This window comes from Biomphalaria glabrata, chromosome 5, assembly GCF_947242115.1.
Source record: "Biomphalaria glabrata chromosome 5, xgBioGlab47.1, whole genome shotgun sequence".
NCBI lineage: Eukaryota > Metazoa > Mollusca > Gastropoda > Planorbidae > Biomphalaria > Biomphalaria glabrata.
This window is the reverse complement of record NC_074715.1, coordinates 16,604,580-16,622,877: the sequence shown is the minus strand read 5'-3', so window position 1 is coordinate 16,622,877 and position 18,298 is coordinate 16,604,580. Positions and strand designations below refer to the sequence as shown.

Below are 18,298 nucleotides of genomic sequence, written 5' to 3'. Positions count from 1 at the left end.
CTGAGAATGTTGATTGACAGACAATACTTGATCAGCTGATAGTAGTTGGTTTCATTTTGATGTGAGATCATATTTTAATCATTGCATAGGCAAGAGGATGGGTAACTTGATGAGCCCGGCTTCCAATGACCTCAATAAATGAAGGAATGTTAGACCAACGAAGAAAATATGAACATTTTAAAAATGTTCTATAACAAGAAAAACATTTTAATGTTTCTTGTTAAAGACATGGCAGTATTTCCTGTAGGCCTATACAACTTATAGAGCGATTGTTTTTCTCTTCATAACTAATGAATTTAAGACTAAAAAACTATTGAACATTTTTTTTTACTCCGCCCCCGTCTTCCACAAGCAAGGATGGCTGCCTGGTCGTACCGTTTGTGCGCTGGACTGTCATTTGGATTTATCGGTGGTCGAGGGTTCAAATCCTGCCCGCTCCCATCCCCCGTCGTCCTGCGGGATGTTTGGACTAGGAAGTAAACTATCTTTAACTCTGAAGGAACATCCGAAACATGTAAATCTTTTTACAAACAAACAAGCAAGAAAGAATCCTTGTTAAGCGAATGTAGGCCCATAGATCTATACACTTTATAATATTCCAGTAATAGGCCTTTGGATCTAGATTTAGAAGGCGATACTCAAACTATTTCTGAATATTAATGTATTTAACTTACTTGCTACCCACGTTACTACAATGTATTTAATGTATGACCTTAAGAGATATAACATAAAAATAAAAACATTGATTCAAGTTAAAGACATAGGCTAGTCTATGCATGCAGTGTCAATAGACATGACTGCACCCATGAAGACTTTAAGACGTTATTATATAAATAGGCCCCCTATATATTTATATGTATATAGCTCTTCATTCATAGTCCAAAATGAGCACATTTTCCATTTTCTATCAACTCGAAGATAGCTATGGAGCCCAAACCTCGCTTTAAAAATTCGACCACACACATGATACGAGTAAAGTTGGGTGATCGAATTTAGATACAATGACGAATTATAAAATAAATAATGCGATGTTCAATTTAAGATAAAAACAAAGGCTTGTAATTTGAATTGATTGTAACTATTTACCAAACTAACAAAACTAGTCTTTTGTATTGCTCATCTTTCATGCTATAGTATACTCAGTGCAGTATGGTCGAATTACAAATATATATATATATATACGTGTGCCTTAAAGCCCTCAGCAAATAGCCTACAGCAGGGGTGGGCAAATTACGACCCGCGGGCCACATGCGGCCCGCCGAGGTGTTTTATGCGGCCCGCGGAAACCCAAATAAATCATGTGTGCCCACACATTACACATATAAAATCGCAAATATATTAAAAATAAATAATTGTAAATATCTATAGAAGTTATTGAAACTTTTGATTCTTATCACTTACAATGAAGAGGAAAGAAACATTGTCTCTAAACGTCCTTCTAAGAAGTTTAAAGTAAACGAAGATTATATTTAATAGCAATATTTCGATAAATTTAGTAAAAGACATAAGCCCAGGCCAGTATTTATTCAATGCTTTGAAGAATTGTGTTGAAAAAGTTGGATTGGCTTGTACAATATGGAAAGGGTAACACATGATGGAGCTTTGACTGAGAAAAACAGCCTTTTTAATAAAATAAAAAAACTAACCCAACCATAAACTAGCCACTGGAAAGTTTACACAAAGCTACACTGAATTCGAATACGTTATGGTATATTGTAATCAAATGTTGGTCATAGACCAGATATGTAGCCTCTCCGGTCCATAATTGTTGGGGCCCCCACACAGGAAATACAATTTAATATTATACAGAAGGAATAGCGAAACTTGAACTCCATGTTAGTGTTGGAAGTACACTAGGTTTTTAATGCCATAATTTTAGTTTTGTCACTTTATTTTGTATTTTTCTGTTTTATTCGAGGCCACCACATACACTTCGCCTATGGCCTCCAATTATCCAAGGCTGGCCTCAACTGGCAGTTCACTAAAGTACGTGAAGATTTGGAATTAAAACATCCCGATGTTCGGTAACACAGTAATATCCGCTGGCCAATCATTAAATCAATATGGAATAACAAGGAAGAAATTGTTAGGTTCCTTGATGGACATTGACTGTGACCCTTTCGCAATATTTCTAAAGAAGAGTTGAAGACATAGGCCTACTTCATGTTTATCATCGGAAGCATTGCAATTTGTTGTTTTCACATGAAATGTATGTGCATCCTAAATCTTTTTAAACAAAGCTATTCCATTTCTTGAGGCCAACAAGCGAAATTAAGGCCTTATCATTTTACATTGGCTGAAAGGTGAAACTGTTTCTAGGGAAATCGTTGAAAAGTACAAGACTTATTTGGATTCCTGGATTGTGGAATTTGAAAGCAAATTTTAAGACGTCAAGAACTTGAAACCAGTTTTCAATACTCTCAGCTCATAATTTAATGCAGAAGCTGATATAACTCCAGATGACATACCTCCAAGCAAATTATGACCTGAAATAGAGGTTCCAGTCAGTTCTTTCGCGGGAGCTTCATGGGTGCTAGAAGCTGTATATCCACACTTTAAGAAACTTATACTTTCACATTTTATGGAACCACATTCATCCTTGAACAAGATTTTCTTTTTGTTTAAAACTTATCAAGTGTTAGAATAGATCGATGCTTATTGAAGGAAATTTGTTTGACAGTAGTCACAAGAAAAACAACTATAAGCTAGTTCCATGGTTCCGGAACATTATGCACGAGAGTAAACAGTTATATACTTCAAGTACTACTATACATTCGTGGTGAAATGTTAGATGTAAATAGACAATAGCAAAATTTAAAAAAAATAATTTGTAAAATTAGTTTAAAAAATTGCTAACTCTTATATATATATATATATGCGGCCCGCCCAGTCCCCAAATTTTGTTATTGCAGCTCTCGGTTGAAAAAGGTTGCCCACCCCTGGCCTACAGCTTAGCTTGAGCCCCACAGATACGTAGCCAAGCGATTTATGCCACGCACACACACACACACACACAATCTTTGATTTCATTCACTATCTCAGCTCCGAGATCCTACATCTATCATGCATCTGCAGAGTCCACGCCTAAAGAAATGATTTTTACCTTTTTTTTTTCCAATGTAGATCTAGTAGCCTAGTTTCACCTTCAAGCTATATTCGCATATTTTGAACATTTTTGCAAAGCTTATATCAACTCACTTTATCAGTCTGTCTGTCTGTCTATCTGGTAATAAATTTGTACACGTTATTACTCCCAAACCCAATCTCGGATTAAACTGAAACTGTGAACATTTTTTTTCTTTTACCTGACAACACAAGAATCAATTTAAAAAAAAACAACTAATTAGTTAATTAACTTACGGTAATTGGTTATTTTGTTTGATATCTTGAACAAGGGAAAGAAATCGTAATTGACAGATGTTGTGGTGTAAGTTGTATAAGTCCCCTTGAAGTCTCTTGTGCTCATGTAAACATTCACTAAGATGCCCCCTTTTCCCCCTCCCCATTTCATAACTAAACAAAAACAATTAGTAAAAATATTTCTAATAATAATAATAATGATTGCACAGATTTATTATATCTAGGCCAGTTATACATATAATTATAAGACTGATCCAAAGTAATTGATACAATTAAACTTAAAATGAGCTTTTTTTTCTTTAAGTATTTTTTTAAAATGTTTTTCTTGTGTTTTTTTAACAAAGTTTATATCAACTCATTCAGTCTGTTTGGGTGGAATCTTGTCCACATTTTCCAACCCACTTTTCATTATGGGATGAAGTTGAAACTTGATTCAATTCTTCAATGTCAATAACACCACACGAATTAAAAACAAAAATTCCAAAATGACCAACATATAATTTTTCACATCAGAATCAGACACAACAGAATGAGACGGCATATATTCCAGAAGCAAATATAATGGGCTTGTGAAATATGCCCTAGTGAAGTGCCACCAGAGAATGCTGATCATGTCCTTCAAAACTCCATTCAAGTGGGCAAGACACTGGCCCTATAACAACTCTATGGCAAACTGCCTGGTCTGGAAACTGAAAAGAGTCCCCTCCATTATAATTGAGAAAGCAGAACTTAGGAATGCAATTAAAAATGTTTTTTTGTTTGTGTTTAATTGAGTACAATAGTTTTGGTGAGTTCACTATCTAAACATATATGGTAAAGGAGGTTAATGGATGGTGGGACAATCAATGTGAACTGAATTGGTCAGTGAAATAAGGCTGAGTTTATGGTGACAATACAGGGTCAGATGAAGTGACGAGTAGATATGGATGTGGATCAATGAGATAGTTGGCCCATGTGATACATGATGCAAAGCGAACAGTGGACATGAATGCATATATATTTAATTTGGGTATTGGTAACAAAGTCACTAAATATTTTGTAATTAATGACTATATAAATCTTTTTATGACTTGTGCCATTGTCATTGAAAAAGAAAATTAGTATTATATATATTATTTCTATTTCAGAAAGTAAAAAAAAAATTGTTTCAATTAAGAATTAATGAAGAATGTAAAAAAAAACAAGAACAGATAGACAATGATATTAAACTTTTTTTTAATCAGTTCACTTCAGTTGAGCATTTACAAGACAGACTTAAAAATATAAAGAAAATAATTAGATCTAACTGATATCACTATGTTATAAAATGCTTAGATCTAACTGATATCACTATGTTATAAAATGCTTAGATCTAACTGATATCACTATGTTATAAAATGCTTAGATCTAATTGATATTGTTGTGTTTTTAAAAAGCCTACTAAGATCTAGTTGCAATAAAAATTTTGCAAAAAAAGTTTGCTACATTAAAAAAAAATATCTGTTTTTAAAAAAATTTTCAAAATAACTTACATCATTAGCTTAAGTTACTTCAAAAAATTAAATATTTAGGGCAAATAAATTATAATTTGCATTCACATTATCGATAATCTAAGGACACATGTGTCTTTTTAGAGATTCAAAACAAACACTTCACAGATTCAGCATGATCACAACCATAAATAAGTTAATAACAAATATTTATAATTTGATATTTAAAACAATGATATATATTTCTAGATGACATATAATTTACATAATGAATTTCACTCATAGATAAACTGTTGGAAATTAAAGCAAATGCGAAATCATGAGTTTGGGTAAGCACTGTAAGACAAAATCCAAAGTGGCAGCACTTGATGAGCATCAAACAGAACATATTCCTGGCATAACATGGCATTTTCATTGTCACCTTGTCTATATAATCTCCCTGGAGTCTGAAGATTAATGGGGAAAAAACATGTATGTATAATTTTAATTTAAAAATACATTTAATAATTTTAAAAATATCTACTCTTGGTCAGAAGAAATGGATTGTTTTAAAAATGTTTGTTTGTTTTAAAATGTTTTACATGTTTCTGATGTTCCTTCAGAGTTCAAGATAGTTTACTTCCTAGTCCAAACCTCCTGCAGAATGACGGAGAATGGGAGCAGGCAGGATTTGAACCCAGGACTATCGATAAATCCAAACGACAGTCCAGCGCGCAAACCGCATGACCAGGCAGCCATTCAAAAACAAAGATATATTTTTACTCCATTAGAATGTGACATGTTTGCTCTAGTACATGCTAGATTCTATTTGTTCACAACATGTATGGTGTTAAGACTTGAACTCCACTTTTTTTTTGTAGACCACTGTAATTGTACTATTAACACACATTAGAGGGAGATCATTTTCATATGTTATTTGTTTGTCAAATAGTGTTAAATCCGAAACTGTATTGGGCCATTTCTTTGAATATGGGCTGCAAGGTGGGGGGACAAGAACAGTGTGGAAAAATCACAGGATAATGCACATAATGCACATGAAAATAATGCACAGGATTTCATCTCATTACCAGATGAACCATAGTTATTATATGACTGAAAAAGATCAACAACTACAGAGATAGTAACCCTATTGAACACTAATACCTAGACAAAACACAGTTTCTCATCACAGATAATGACTGAGGCCATCATAATGTCAGGTATTGAAAAAGATATTTCAAGATGAATCTAAATGTCTTTTCAAAATCATAAAGACCCACTGAGAGAAATCAGCATATTTGTTGGTTAATTATATAGGTCAGAGGTGGGTCCTTGTATGGCATAAAATGTTTTTCACTGTCACAAATAGATTTTTTCTCAAAGAAAGAAAAAGAACCTTTACTTTATGTAATTACTGTAAATGCTACAAATTTAAAGGTTTACAACTGTTAAATCTGTGCATCCCTTTCTTTTGACTATAAATTGATATCAATTTATGATTAAAATCATTCTTAATAAAATTTAGAACTCTTTTTTTTAGTCAAAGTTAGCATCAAGTCCACTATTTCAAAACAAATGAATACTTACAAAGATGGAGTCATACCCTTCTGATGGACTTTTTCTAGTTCTGTCACACTTCAAAACACTCTCTGTTTGACCTAAAGCAACTTGTGCCTCCAGCAGTTTCCCTAGCTACAAAACAAACAATTAGTAAAAATATATTTTTGTTTATGGAAATACATTCTTTTAGTAACATAATTTGGCTAGAATAAAAATACATCTGTTCAAAATGAAAAAGATGGGGAAAAATTAAAAGATGGGGAAATGTTAAAAGATGGGGAATATCAAGATTATTTAAATGGGGGAGAAAAAAATACAAAGGTAAATTAAGTTTATACCAGAAGTTGAGATTATGTTAAAATTCAAATGAATATGAGGCAATGAGATGTAACTGATTATATTAATTATGTGCGCATAGGATGCAATCATCTTCTTTTTTTGAAGTAATGTCTATATTTTTAAAGATAAGATAAGGTTTACATATTTTCTTTATTTCATTATTGAGTTTTAGTTTATAGTTCTAAACATTTTGTTATACAAGAATGAAATAAAATTGAAAAAATATTCTATTAAGACCCAAAAAATCTATAAGACAAGTGCAGTAGCATTCACCAGTATCAACCTACTTTACACTCTAGGTTATAGTTTATGTCAAGTATTTATTTAATCTATGTGAATCTTTATCATGAGCCAAAAATCCTAGCCACCATTAAAATTTAAAACAACAGTCATAGGCTCCCAACATCAATATTTTCATGAATCAGAATCTATTGAAAAAATAAAAGTTACCCTTTCAGACCTTGTAATCTATAGGGCAGATGATGTTATGTTCATCTGTTTCTTTGGCTAACAATTAATGAGCAGGGTGTCATGTGGCCAGCACAATGACCAATTGACTTTACTTTCCCCAACTAAAGATTTGGACTCAAAATCCCAGGCTTCATTAAGAATCAAACCCAGGACCCAAGGTTTAGAAGCCAAGCACTTAACCACTCATCCACCCCGCGCCCCATCCAATAAAATATTTATAAAAGAAGCAACACTTATTTCAAACAGAACTTACCACGGAAAACTGAGCAGCTTTGGAAGGGTATTTGGAAAAATAAAGTCCTCTCCCAAACTCTCCATAGCTGAAATCTACGAGAAAATATTTTGCAATAAACATAATAAAAATTCTTTTAAGTAAATTGTATGTCTTGCAGAGTTATCCCCCTCAATAGTTTCATGACAGGAAAGGTAAAAAAAAAAAAAAATTGAATATGACAGAGACAAAATGAAGGCATGATGCTTACCTTCTTCTGAGAAACCATGGGTCAAAATGTGCTGCAATCGACTGGGTTTTTCAAGTGAACCACAGAAATATAGAGCTGTGATCATGGACGAGTCATGCAAATGTCTGACTGTTTTTTCATACAAGGCATGGACATCAGGGCTTAGAATAGCCTGAACAAAAAGTGGGATGAAATAGAATATTAATAAACATGAAAAAAAAGACTTTCTTATCTTATAATATTGTATATAACTATACATTATATCCAAGTTATATTATTATATCAGTGTAATGAAATTAAATATATACATTAAAAAACTAATACAAGTAACTAAATTTGCATTTTAAAAAATTTAACACCAATCAACTATCTAATATGTAAAGCGCAATATAAGGTGTATGAATTGTTCTTTATAAAGAAATTAAAAAACCTTTAACCAATGCGGATGACACTTTGCATAAATATTCCTTAAACCATTTAGAGGCCATAGGATATATTAAAACCTCCACCACCACCAAGAAGGGTCATAAATTAAAAAGAAGGCTTTACTTCAGTTGTATTAGCTAATTCATTTAAGGCTTTCTTATTTGATGGGTGTAAGGAAACTACTTCTACATTTTTTGCTTTAGTTAAATAACAAATGTTTCAAGCACAGACAGCACACAAAATTTTGTTTCTCTGTACCTTGTTGATAGAAGTGACACTATATACAATCTTGACTGAGCCGTCTGCCTCCATACCCTGAATAAATCTAGATATGATCTCTGTGTTTGAAATGCTACTGAAACTCTGCAATGGTTGTTTTGATTCTATAGCACAAATAAAAAAAAAAAGAAATATCTTTTAGAATTTAAATATTATATAGTTTCAAATCATAAACAAAATGTTCTGAAGATATAATGGTACATGCTGTATAATTTAGTCAACAGTTTATGTATTGCTTGGTAAGTCAAAAAACTCATTTTGTCTTCATTTGACTCAAACTGACTTCAGGTGTTTAGTAGAGAACTCAATTCAGGTGTTTAGTTGAAAACTCACTTCAGGTGTTTAAGTTGAGAACTCACTTCAGGTGTTTAGTTGAGTTCTCACTTCAAAATATCAATTCATAAGAAAAGAAATCAAGATAAAAATGCTCAGCTACAAACAGGTTGGTTGTGTTACATGCGCTCTGGACTGTCGTCTTGATGGTCCCTGGTTTGAACCCGGACAGCTGCCTTCCCCTGTCATTCTGCAGGATGTTTGAGCTATGATTTAATTATCTTTAATTCTCAAGGAACATCCAAAACATGTACAACAAACTAAAAAAAATCACTTTTAAATAAAAAGAAACTAAAACATAAAAAAGATATTATTGATTCAACGCATACCATCCTGAGCTAACTTGCGAACCAGCAGAAATTTGCCAAGTTAGTAGCTAATATTGTTTTTTTTTATTATTACCAATTCACATTTCTATATTGATGCATATTATAATTGGAAAATAAAAAAAGCCTGTATTTAAAATTTAAAAAATGTGTATCACCTGTATTAAGTGACTGTAGTCCCCTGGTCAAGGAGCTGACAGCCTGGTCTAAATGTGTTGACCTGAGGTCTCTCTCTAAACAAAGTGAAGCATCATTTAACAACAACTAAACTTCTTTTTCAGAGAATGCTAATTAAATCTTGCAAACATGAACAACATTTTAGACATTAACAATGGGTTATCATTGAAGGATTTACTGAACTTATTCAAATAAACCACACCTGACCTATTTCTAAAGCATCTCTGTTCACTCTGTTAGTGGTGACAAGCTTAGTTAATAATTCATTCTGAACTCTGATCTACAAAAGATAAAAAAAAAATTCTTAGAATCAATAACAAATATTCACATCTACCTATCCTCAGAATATTAGTGTTTATAAATTCAACATACATGATCTAAGATGTCTAAATATCTTCAACATATATGTGTTTCTATTTTCCACATGGACATATATATATCCTCAATATAGTAATGTTTAAATATTCACCTCAGAAATCTACATATCCTCAACATATGGTAGCTTTTTCTACACTGATATGTAAATATCTTCAGCATAACAGCATTTGTTTCTTCAACATCACCTTCACCTATCCCTTAATCTGATGAACTGTTTTGGCACCACATAAGATCTGTTGACTATCTTTCTCCATTCCTCTTTGTCTTTTGCCTTGGATAAAATTTCTTTCAAAGACAGGTGTGTCCATTCTATTATGCTGTCTTCCCATCGCTTTCTCTGTCTGAACCTTAATCTTTTTCCTGATACTGTTTCCTGAAGGAAGGTCTTTGCCTGTCCTCTGGACATTTTGATATGGCCATAAAGTTTAAATTTTTGTTTTTTTGGCAGTAGTTCACATGTATTATATTAATCCTGTTTTTAATCTCTTCATTTGTGATGCAGTCTTTGTAAGTGATACCAGGATCTTTCTGTAGCATCCCAATTCCATTTCTAGGATCCTTGAGATATACAGTCTTCAACATAGACATCTACATATGATCAACTTTTTAATGTGGAAAAGTATGAATTAAACTCATATATTCACAAGCATAGAAATGCTTTGAGCGTCAAGTTATTAAAGAGTCTTTACAGCAGATAAAGACTTGAAATATAATTATCAGGTCATTCTTCGCCATATTAATTGCAAGTATGTGTATTTATTGTGAGTTTTACTTACAGTATTTTTAAGCTGTAAAATTTCATTTCTAAACTTCAGAATACAAGTTAACTGCCCTTGGTAAGCCTCTTCACTTTTTCTTTGCCTTCCAAAAAAAAACAACAAAAAAACAAAAACTTTTAAATACAAATTAATATTTCTGCTTTTGAATGCTAAAATATTAGCATTACACTGAATGATGTATTTTCACTATTCTCACCACTTTTCCAGCTCCTGGTCTATGTCATACATGTCTGCATCTTGTTCTCTAGTTACTTTTGTAGGCAGAAGACTGTGTCCTGAAAGAAAAAAGAGCTGAAAGAGTTACTCTAACTTGGTGGTGGAAAAGGAAAGAGCTGAAAGAGTAACACAAACTTGATGGTGGTGGAAAAGGAAAGAGCTGAAAGAGTTACTCTAACTTGGTGGTGGAAAAGGAAAGAGCTGAAAGAGTTACTCTAACTTGGTGGTGGAAAAGGAAAGAGCTGAAAGAGTTACTCTAACTTGGTGGTTGAAAAGGAAAGAGCTGAAAGAGTAACACAAACTTGATGGTGGTGAAAAAGGAAAGAGCTGAAAGAGTTACTCTAACTTGGTGGTGGAAAGGAAAGAGCTGAAAGAGTTTAACTTGGTGGTGGAAAAGGAAAGAGCTGAAAGAGTTACTCTAACTTGGTGGTGGAAAAGGAATGTGCTGAGCTACAAAAAAGAGAAATTTTACAATGTTCTATTTAAGCTAGTATATTTTTTAACTTCCATATGCCTTGGTAAATGTGAAATGTGGACATAGATTGCTAGGTGACAAATGCTTGTCATTAAGTAAATGTATCAGGATATTGCCAAGCTTAATAAAAAAACTGAAAAATCCAAAAGAATGCTATGCTACTGATTCACATTTAAATTGTTTGTTTTACATGTTTCGGATATTCTTTCAGAATTGATTATTACATCCTAGCCCAAACTTCATTTAGGGTTTTAATGTAGAACCTTTGAGAAGACAGTCCAGGATGCATACACCATGACTAGGTAGCTATCCATGGATGAAGCAAGTTATCTCCTCAAAACTGTTATACTCTTAAGCTATGTTAAGTTTATCTATTATAGTCAATGATGACCACTTTTATCATACAGGGGTTTGAGGAGTTGGTTTTGTCATACTATGTCTCTGCATGTGACTAATTTTGCATATGACTGGTGAGACTATTTTGAGCCCAGAATATTCAACTACAAACTGGGCATGCTATTGTAGCTGGAGCTTGTGAGAATGACCATGACTTTTTTCATTCTGTCACTTTTTTCTACTATGGCTGTTCTAAAGTCCAAGTAAACTACATTTAGAATGAAGCTTTCGCTACAATAATTATTTAAGTTAATGTTGAGGAAAGAATCATGTATAGTTGCCAAAAGAAAATCCAGTTGAACAATTCATACATGTGGACTGCATAGCTTTTAAACTTAGATGAAGTTGTTTTTTTTTAATCAGTATTTTATATTTACCTGTGTATTTTAAACCTAAAAGTGTAAAGTTTAACAAAATGGAAGGGAGACAACACTGTTTATTTACTTACCAGAGAAGGGAGGGAAGTAAGTCATGAGTGTACAATTAGTAAATGCATCAGCAAGTTCACTAAAACAAAGGCAACAAAAAAAATCTTAATTAGGGTGGAAGTTATAGAAGGAGATGTATTGAAATAAATACTTTTAAAACTTATTCTAGCCATGAACTAAGAAGTAATCATTAAACTCTGGGCAGAGTTTTCCATTACCCCCATTTCTTATTTAGAGCCACATCTGCAGAAAATCCATATTTGCCAAAGAAATTAACAGCAGAATTATCAGCATGGACCACCACAGCATCAAAGTGTCCAGTGATTACAGGTGAAACACATTTCTGGAAATAAAGTTGTGTTCTATATTAATAAGACAGCAACTAGGAGTTGTATTTTAAACAAGAAGTCTTATTAACATGTCATCAATATAGAGTAAACTTTGGTTCATTCAATAGCTTTCAAACACAACTTACAGACAGCAGATATTGACCAATCTTGTAATGTCTGTATCTTGGTCTAATGCTAATCAAAGTTATGTGGATGACTCTCTGTTTCTCTTCACTGGAACAATCAAGCAAAGAGTATGAAGTGAAAGCACAATCAAACTTAAGCCAATGAATTGTTTCAATACCATTTTTTCAAAGTCATTTTTGTGATTGACCATAATAATATGATATGACGTAAGGCTGCCATTCAAAATCGATTTCAACAAAACTTCAAGTAACTTTTTAATTTAAAAAAAAAAAAAACAAAAAAAAAACAACTAACTAACTAAATTAAGACTAGAAATTTTTGTATGAAAAAAATGTAATGAAGAAAAAAGGAACTTATTAACACACTACATAAAAAAAGACATGGCATCTTCATGAAGTTATTCATGTTTTAAAACTTCACAAACATGATGTGGTCTTTAAATTAAGATTTTTAACCATTGTTAAAATCAGAAATAACATCCATCATCCCACAAAGTGAGATACCGGTATCTACTTGCTGATCTTTGAAGGTTATAATTAATTACCAAAATCTAGTTTTAAATCACAAAATTGTATATTTTATAAACAAATTAACCACTTAAGAGATAGAAACTGTATGATAATAAATTTAAAATAGTATATCTGATAAGAAAAAAACATTTCTATCATGATTGTATTTTAATACAAAGAAAACAAAACAGCTAAACAATATGAATTTAATAAATAGGATAGCTTACATGAATTTCTTTTCGAATGTTACACATCCTAACAATCTATTTTCAATTCCGATAGTTGATGGAGTAATTAAACAGTCTGAACTTTCTCTTTGCTGCCGTCTCTCAAAACTTGACTTGATAAATGTATTAATTCCTTTTGTGTAATTTTCTTCAGAACTATTTTGAATAGTAAAGTAATAAATGAATTGGTAGATAAGTGTTATTTATAGTCAGTTAGCATTTAACCACCAGCTATATTGAATATATTACTCAATGCCGAAAAAAACATTGGTTTTAGAACTTAGAACCAAAATTATTGACTCAGGGGGGATTCTGGGATGAAATAAAAATGATAAACATGATTATTCTAAAATGATTGACTTTTGTTGCTCTCCCATTCTTTCAAAAAAATTAATATTCGAGGATTAGTCAATTGGAGATTAAAATTCATTATCTTTAAGTTTATTAAGACGTATTACAAATTTTTTGTTATCATTTATTAAGGTATATTTGCTGTCAAGAAGATAAGACATCAAGTCTACATAGCTAATAGTAAGGTATACAACAAAATTTGTAGATCAATAATAGTGCATTGGACAAGCTAGGAATTACGAAGATCTTTCCTAATGAATTAGGGGCCAGGAAGACAGAACAACCAAAAGAAAGAAACAACTAAAAGAATTAAATAGGCATCATACTAAGCAAATGATACTGAAGGTTGGGATTGGAAAGAGAGGGAATCAAAAAAATCTGAGGTAATTTGATAGAATCAGAGTGAAAGATCGGACAATTTTTGCAGTCTAGAACTAAATAATTTAAGAAAAATGCTATATTAAAAAAAAAAGATTTCATTTCTTTTATGGCTTAAATTAACTCAGTAACCTAATACAAATACTTTGTTAAGGGCATACAAATGAAAATAATGTTGGAAAATTATCAAACTAAACCCTAAAAACAAAATGAAAAACAATATCTTTTATTTTGACACTCCAACCTCATTGAGGCAATGAACTTAATATATGATATACACAGGATAGGGGTCCTGGTGAAGACTTGGATTTTTAATTTCAGGATCTTTAGGATGCCTCTGAGTCCAGCCAGCTCTAATAGATACTTAACATTATAAGTCAGGGAAAAGTAAAAGTGGTTGATCATTGTGCAGACCACATGACACCTGCAATAACAGTAGGCCACAAAAACAGATGACCTTTACATCATCTGCCCTATAGACCACAAGGTCTGAACAGGGAACTATACACATGATAATAGCAGTCCTTAATATAAACTGATACCATGAAGTTCTTTATTCTTTATCCAAAAAAAAAATTAATAGTTTTAAAGTAAGTTCTGCAGAACCTCTTTGAACTATTATAAATTTAGAGCTACTTATGGCAATTTATATTAAAAAACACTTAATAATAGAATGCTCTGGAAATATTCTTACTTATATTGGTAATTATAATAGCACTCATTAGTAGTAAAGATTTTGTGAAATGTACAAATATCAAGAAAGTTTAACTAATGAACAGCTTAATTGTTTCATTTCAAGAAGACTTCATTCAAGAAATTACCTATCTTCTTCTTCCTCATCAACATCCTCATCTTCCTCTTCATCTGTATCACTGAAAACATCTATAAAAGCACTGAGATGGACTTCTTCTTCCTCCTCTTTGAATACGTCTTCCACTTCATCTATCTTAGCCTTCCAAGCATCTTTATTGGCTTCTTTCTTTTCATGCTGGTCTTCCAGGAGTTTTTTCTGCTCTCTCACTCTTTTCTTTATGAGTCTTTCCATCATATTATCTGTGGCATCTGCGGAATAAGCAGCAACTAAAATAATGTTAAGATATTGATGCTAAACAGGAATAGCTTAAAAAAAAAAGAACAGATTTGATATGTAGTTTATTACAGTGTAAGATGACCTAAAGAGGAAGGGGAGAGTTAAGCAAAAGAATTAATACTGCTGACACTAAGTGAATATGTGAACTGGGGGAGGGGGTTTCAGTGGAAATAATTTTTCATCATAAAGGATAAAGAATTAGAGCTTCCCATCTACATTAAATAAACTTCATCCAATTCAGAGTGTTTGAAATGTCTTTTTTGTTTCCTCTCACAAAGTTTATATTTTGAATTTGAACATAGTATATTAAAAAATAAAAATAAAGATAAGTTGTTATTGTATGAGCTAGTTTGCCTAATTACTCTAAATTATCAACTTGAAAGAAATTGTATTCAGTTATAACAAATAACTTTTCGTTGTCTTGCCCCAGCCCTCAAAAAAATAAAAAAGAAAAGAAATTAAAATAAGAGATGCCTTGTCATGAATTGGGGGCACAGAGGCTGAGTGGTTAAGCATGGACCTGGGATCCTGTGTTTGAATCTCAGTGAAGACTGGGATTTTCAACTTCAGGATTTTTAAGGTAACTCTGAGTCCACCCAACTCTAAGGGGCACCTGACTTGAGTTAGGGGAAAGTAAAGGCAGTTGGTCATTTTGCTGGCAACATGAAATCCTACTCGTTGACCATTGGCCAAAGAAGTGGATGGCCTATTAGCAGATGCATGATCTGAAAGGGGAACTTTCTTTACTTTAATGAATTGAAATTGTATCAAACATTTTACAAACCAGCTCTATGTTTCTATTAACAAGCATAACACTTACACACACAGAGACACACATGCACGCACACACATCCACAAACAAATGTATACACAGACACATGCATGCAAGACACACAAAAAACAGACAAACACACACAGACATACACACATCTATACATGATATAATATATATAAACTAGTTAAATATGACCCGTGACCAGCAGGCCTTAAATTATGTGTATCACTTGTGGGGGGGGGGGGGGAGAGGGGGAAGAGGGGGTGTTCAATCATTGTGCTGAACACTTAAGACCCTCTTCTAAGCTTTGGTATAGAAAAAAGATAACTTTACAGCATTAGCCACTGGAATCACAGGAAATAGAACATTAGGAACTCACTTTAGTTTTCTTAAACTTTTACCTTTAATATCTTGAACAATTGCTATGGTTCTTGCCCACTTTGCACAAACTGTGTTATAGATAGTCTCCGACTCCATATCAGGAAGCGAAATATCATACAGTCCACATACAGCATGGAGAAGGTCTCTGTTGGAAACCTGATTAACATATAAAACATTACCTCTATAGTACTATTCTCCTAATTTACAACACATAATTTTCAGCATTCCTGATAATCAAGCATTGCTTAATATGATCATGTGGTATGTGCTTGGATTGTAATTAAGATGTTCCTTCACATTCCCATCTGCTGCAGTCCAGCAGGACGTTTGGGCTAGGAAATAGTATTAATCTTAATTTATGAAAACTTAATTTAAAAAAAAGGAAAAAAATTACCTAATCTTATCTTATACAGACGTTAATTTAACAAAAAAAGATGATTACATCGCGTGTTCCTAGGTCAGTCTAGTTATGCATGTTAATCAATTACCTAAATTCTGCCAAGTCATTGGTTTTCCTGGCTGACTCGGGCAACCCATTCCTAGCTCTAATAGTACTAGGAAAGAAGGTGCACTTGTAAAAATGTGTCCTATCACATGGAATAAGGGATGTGCCTTTATCTTTGTATCTTTCTGGGTATTTTAATAAGTTTTGTTTTTGTATTTCAAGATGATGGTTCAGTGTTTTATGTATAATTGTTACTTTATTTTTTAAGTCTTCTATCCTGAAGGGTTTTTAAATTTAAATAAATGAGAATATTTTGTGTCTTTTTTTTTTAGTGGAGGGGTCCTTGAGGATGCATATTCTACTATTCGCCTAACCAAGGTTAAAAAACTTTTTAGTTTTATGTTCTTATTTGATTTGTAGAAATTTCTTTTAATTAGGGTTAATGCTTTGTTTGATTGTTTAATATTTTTGTCAATAAGGGTATTTCATGATAGTTATTCATTTATTAAAACACCTAGGTATTATGAGTGGAAAGACATGCTCCAATCTGATTCCCATTTCTATAACTCATCTAATTCTCTTGGTAAAATTTTCTCTATCTTGTGATGTTTTTATGTATTATGCAATCATATGCAAATAATCTTACTTAAATTATGTTCTAGTGTTGATTTAGATCCATTTATTATAACAGTTTGTTCTCTCCCTATCAGAAAATCCTTCAAATGGATTTATATAAACAAGTACAAGATTGAAGCACACTACATTAGCCTGATGATCAAATTAATTTCACAATCCTATGTTAATTAGAGACTTATACTTCTGCTAAATAATTAAAATAATTTCCTGGCTGATTCTGGCAACCTATACACATTCTCTAATGTCACTATGGCACTAGGGAAATGGGAGAAAAAAAATAATAGACCTAATAATTCCTAATAACAAAATTAAATTGGAACTAGTTAAATTTGCCTTTGTGCAGTCACACCAGAGAAAGCCAACCATGTCCTCTAAAGCTGCATTCTACATTGAGAGGTTTACCAAATAGTGCACAGTTCATCTCAGGTATTCATTGGAATAGTAACCTAAACCCTCCATCCTAATAGTGAAAATGCAAAATAAGAAGATCTAATAACTAATTGATATTTACCCCAGTAATAATTCCATCATTTTCATGAACTTGCTTTAGCTGTAGAATGCGATTGAAATCAATTATTACCGGTATGCCGAAAACTTTTTCCCCAAATTTGTTTCTGAACTCAACTTTTTGGTCTATTTGGCTACCAGGTCGACCAAAACAGCTATTTTCGTCTTGACCAGAGTCGCCTGAATTTTTTTCTAGCAACAGTTCTCTACATAGCTGTTTCCAACAACCTTCTTCTTGCATTGTGTCGTTAAATCTAGAGTAATATACACTGTCACACAAATCACTGCTCGCCATTTTTGTCAACATAGTAGGTCAGCAGCGAATCGTCAAGTAAAGCATTTACACACAAAAGAGCTCTATTTTTTATTTATTTTTTTTCATTCGCAGAACATGCTCTAAACATGGAACTATTACTATATTTAACATGGAACGAGATCTCTCTCTATATATAGACTTAAATCTAGTTCCATTGCTCTAGAAACTATATAGGTCTAGTTCCATTTTGTAAGAGACTCAAAGGAAGCAATTTCTACACTTCTCTCTCCCGTTTTCCACAAGGTTTCTAAATTAGTTGAGGGGTAAACCGGGTAATATTTAGCATAGAAAATGAGAACTCTTCAACTGTCACCATAAACTATAAAGCTGGTCATTACGTTTGACAATAAAAGCG

At 32.5% G+C, this 18,298-nt stretch overlaps 1 protein-coding gene across 2 annotated transcripts; it reads right to left on the bottom strand.

Moving 5' to 3' along the window:
* Positions 1-4,553: 4,553 nt before the first annotated feature.
* LOC106064321 (uncharacterized) lies at positions 4,554-17,952 on the bottom strand. 2 transcript variants are annotated; one of them, XM_013222822.2, is made up of 16 exons: positions 17,632-17,952; positions 16,060-16,195; positions 14,615-14,855; positions 13,065-13,220; positions 12,328-12,415; positions 12,071-12,195; positions 11,873-11,931; positions 10,534-10,612; positions 10,335-10,419; positions 9,388-9,460; positions 9,162-9,236; positions 8,324-8,448; positions 7,661-7,811; positions 7,432-7,505; positions 6,396-6,500; positions 4,554-5,275 (listed from the first exon to the last, which is right to left on the bottom strand). In XM_013222822.2, exons 1-16 carry the CDS (start codon positions 17,932-17,934, stop codon positions 5,147-5,149), a joined length of 2,004 nt encoding a protein of 667 aa, XP_013078276.2. In that variant the 5' UTR covers positions 17,935-17,952; the 3' UTR covers positions 4,554-5,146. The 2 variants fall into 2 exon arrangements, with proteins under 2 accessions (XP_013078276.2, XP_013078277.2); XM_013222823.2 differs by lacking the exon at positions 17,632-17,952 and adding an exon at positions 16,434-16,535.
* Positions 17,953-18,298: the final 346 nt, after the last annotated feature.